Below are 4400 nucleotides of genomic sequence, written 5' to 3' on the forward strand. Positions count from 1 at the left end.
AGTTACTAGACCCAACACTTCCAGATGCATCCAATAAAATAATAAAATCAAAAGCCCTTGCAGTACAATCTGTACAAAGAGAAGAATAGCATACTTTTACACAGTGCTGAAGTATATACATACCTAAATAATTCTGTATAACAGATACAAGAGAAGTGTCAGGTCTATCACACTGTGGAGCATCACTAAGGAATGTAGCAATCTGGGAAGGGCATGAAGCAGTTGTTGTTTTAATCTATAAAAGTAGAATATAATAATGATAATAATAATAATAATAATAATAATAATAATAATAATAATAATAATAATAATAATAACAAAAGACAACAACTGTAACAAAGAATCCCATAGAGGGAACCATCAATGATGATAATAATAATGATGAGATGATAATAATAACCAGTTTGTTAGTCATCATCAGAGAGCCAGCATTATAAGGTCAAAGGAGATTCGATGCTTAAATAGACTCTCCTTAAAGTCTGACAATTTTAACCTTTCTGCTCAAAAGTTTTGTGGTGCTATTTGTTTACGATATATGAAGCCACTTAATGATCTTCCTCTTGTCTCTGATGGTTGTGGTGCCACTTTCACTACCATTCATGCTCTAGATTGCAGAAATGGTGGTCTTTTACGTGAACTGTCATCATTTGTTTCGAATAGAACTCACTCAGAAGGTCTTATCACTGATATGGCCATCTGTAGTACTTGGCAGAGGGAGTGTACTGCTATGTTTGATGTTTATATTTTAGACTATGGTTCTGATTCTCATTCTTATTCTAGTAAACCTCCACAGTCAATTGTGGTACTTTTCTGCTAAATTAGAGAAAAAGAGATAATATTTTGCTGCTTGCGAATCCCATCATTGTAGTTTTACTCCTCTCTGCTTTACAACTGATGGTCTGATGGGTATATAAGGAAGCTAAATGTTTCCTTAAACAGTCTCTCAGTATACGGTGGGAGATTCATTATGGTATCAGTCTTAATGAACTGGGTCCATACTGAACCCTCTTACTCATTACTAAGGGCCACCAATCTATGTCTCAGAGGTACCTGATCCATACAATGAATCAGTGCCATTCAGTGGTCAATATTGGTTTTTCTACCATCACGTGACTCTTACCAACTAATACTTATTTCTACTTACAATATGCCTTATCAACACCATGTGCTCTAACACTACATGTATGTATGCTATCATCAATATCCCTTCTTGATTTTTCTTATTGATAATGATCATGATAATAGTAATAATGATGGTAATGATAAGTGGTTTAATGATAATGATGATAATAATAACAATAATAACAATAGTGATAACAATAAGTAATACTTTCTTACCTGATTTAGTGAACTTCTATCCCAACTTTTATTATCATTATAAATTTTATCTTGAATACAATTAAGGTTCTGACAGTTAGGTGATAAGAATATATCTGTACAGAACCCATTATCAGTGTAACATTGAGGACGACTTGCAACAGCAAATGCCTCAAACTCGCCACAATCAGTATTTGCATTACTATAGAGAGCACTATTGACAATAGACTGCATCAAACATCTACGGACATTAGTAATCCATGCTTGGCCCTAAGATAATAATAATTTATGTATAAAGACATGCTTTGGTGAATTTATGCTTCAGCTCAACTATGAAATTTATGGTATTTATGTAGCTTATACATGGAGTTATTTAATCATGCATTACTTTCTTAGAAATATTGCTGAAAGGATGTTTTAGCTTTCACAGAATTTACATTGAGGATATCAAGAAATTTGTAATCAAATTAGACTACATATTTTAGTGGTTCCTAGGAAATATTCACATACAGGGACATCAAATATCAAAGCTACCCGCTACTTGTTCAAAGCAACTTTAATGATAACTTTTGAATTTATATGGAAATTCAGTTGACTGAGATTCTATTTGACAGTACATCAAACTAACCCCTAAGTTGATTCAACAAAGTTGAATACTAGTAGGTTGTAGGACACACACAATGCAATCACTGTACTTACTGCTGTTGTGAAGCAACTTGATTCATCGATGTATTTCTGACAGTAGCGTTTACCACGGCGAAGAGGATACTGCTTTCCATTGCAGTTGAATTTAGTATGCAAACAATCATAGAAACTGCAGTTACCAGCACTGGCCAGAGCAGAACAGTCAGTACCTTGAGCTAAAGTGATGTACAATAGAATGACAACTGCAGCAGCAATAGTGGAAAAACCAGAAGTCATCTTATGATATTAGCTGCTGCCTATAAAGTAAAAAACAATAATGAGAAAGAAAGGAGATAAGATGAGAGTGAGCTGAAAATCTGTAGGAAACAAAAATAACTTGGTTTAAATAAAAACCATGCACGGCAGGAACATCATTAAAGCTAACACAGGAAGTGCAGTAGTTTGATTAGCATACCATGACATGTGGGAGGACTGAAGGGCAGGGATAAATATCTTTGTATAGAAATTGGCTTTGAAAACACTTCTATGCATAATTTTATTACCTGTTGTGAATGCTGAAAAAAATAAAAGTAGCCACATACCTGTATGCTACCATTATCTATAGATGGTAGTCATGGTACAACGTAGGATCAGTTCAGCAGTCCTTGAAATGCCCTTTTACAAAAAAATCTTTGAAAACATATAAACAAGGAAAAGTACTCTAAAACAATTATTACATGGCAAAAGAGACATATAGATACTGCTATAAATAATATGATGTAGAATTTGCAAAATAATATCATAACCACAGAATCAGATTGAACAATTGCATGTAGGTTTTAGCATTAGATCTACTCAGTAGCAAATTCAGAAAACAGTGAAAATACTCAAGCAGAATATAATTAAAAGAGGTACTAGCAAAAAAACAGTTGCAGAGGAAATTGGAAAACTACCTACATAGCCACTACAGCTTTTGTTGAACACTTAATAGCATGACACACATAGCAAAATGAAGGCAATGATAATATTTTCAGTGTTGGTTTTGCATCTATCTGGCTACATTCATTGTTAGCTTTGTCCACTTGTGTCTTAGTAATAAGGTTGAACAAACATAGTTGACATACACTCGCTATTAGAAAAGAAATTTTATTCACTTAACATCAGTGATTTTTGGGATAATAATGATGCCAGCATGGTATGCAAGCAGCTGGGATATTGGTATTATAATGATAGTACCGGTACTATATTTCAAGTATAATAATCTTTGTGTTTTCTATACTAACTAAAAGGTGATATAGGATCTATGGTATCATATTTCAATTCAAGTGCAAAATCAAATTCTATCATTGACTTGAACTGTACAGCAAATGAAACCACTACTTAGCATCATGCAGTCAGAAACTTCTTGAAAAAGCAATCAAAAACCTAAAAAGCAAAATTATTGTGCTGACTAAAAAATTGACAAAAAGAAAAAGGAAAATATCATTAGTTTACTTATTTCTAGGAAAATATGCAGTAAATCAACAACAATCAAACTAAATAAGCTTATACACCTAGTCATATTAAAGCACACACACACAAAGTCAAAGGCAAGCATTTCATATCCATATAAAGAGGAAGAAACAGAGCAAAGCAACGATCATAAGTACCATTGAGCCCAGAACACTGGTACCTAATAAAAAAGATGTATGAAATCAAATATCAGTTACACCAACTTTCTTACCAGATGATGGAAAGCTCTCAGTAGTATCACCAAAAGTAGTGTTCAATACAAATGTATTGTCATCATTCAATCCAACAATAGACAAGTACACATTAGCACCAGTACCATTAGTCGGCATTGGTGCTTGCCTCTTAGTACGGCGTCCATCATTATTATCATTATTAGTTGACTGCCTCATTAATTCTGGACTAATGAAATAATCAATGTCATTTCCATTGCTCATGACAGAGAAATCTTGTGTGAGTTCATTTGGATTTTGTACACTAAATGATCCTCGAACCACCAAATTTCCCACTGTAATATCAACTTTGAGTGTCATTCCCATTGATGGAAACTCATACTGTAACAAACGAGATGATCCTTTTGGAAGGGTAGTAGCAATCTCCATTCCTGTCTCCAATATGGTTGGAGCTATAAATCAAATCAGTAATAATTTAGTTTATTGAAATTGGCTTACTTGAACATGTAGATACTTGTAACTGTCTCAACACACCCCCAAAATCACTAGATGAGAAACCACTGACATTAAAAACATTCCCCTGACCGGTAGAAGCAATGGCAACTAGCTCCTCATAGCTTATACGATTCCCAATACCAAAAGAATAAACATAAATTCCATCATTATGGACAGCTTGAGCAGCTTGTACTGTTGCTGAAGGATCATTAGACCGTCCATCAGTAAGAACAGCAGCTACACGAGGGATACCTTCACTAACACGAGCAGTAGCAAATGCTG

General features: G+C 34.1%; 2 protein-coding genes across 2 annotated transcripts; both read right to left on the reverse strand.

Moving 5' to 3' along the window:
* Nucleotides 1-6: 6 nt before the first annotated feature.
* Nucleotides 7-2298, reverse strand: LOC109589967 (uncharacterized; the record flags this gene model as incomplete). The annotated part of the gene is made up of 4 exons (XM_020005936.1): nucleotides 2017-2298; nucleotides 1339-1587; nucleotides 124-235; nucleotides 7-69 (listed from the first exon to the last, which is right to left on the reverse strand). Coding segments are annotated over exons 1-4 (646 nt in total), but the record flags the coding sequence as incomplete, so codon positions are not given.
* Nucleotides 2299-3360: 1062 nt separating this feature from the next.
* On the reverse strand, nucleotides 3361-4395 carry LOC109589968 (uncharacterized; the record flags this gene model as incomplete). Its single annotated transcript, XM_020005937.1, has 3 exons — nucleotides 3361-3613; nucleotides 3665-4075; nucleotides 4122-4395. Coding segments are annotated over 3 exons (759 nt in total), but the record flags the coding sequence as incomplete, so codon positions are not given.
* Between the last annotated feature and the right edge of the window lie 5 nt (nucleotides 4396-4400).

This window comes from Amphimedon queenslandica, unplaced genomic scaffold (genome assembly GCF_000090795.2).
Source record: "Amphimedon queenslandica unplaced genomic scaffold, v1.1 AMPQUscaffold_10666, whole genome shotgun sequence".
Taxonomy (NCBI): domain Eukaryota; kingdom Metazoa; phylum Porifera; class Demospongiae; order Haplosclerida; family Niphatidae; genus Amphimedon; species Amphimedon queenslandica.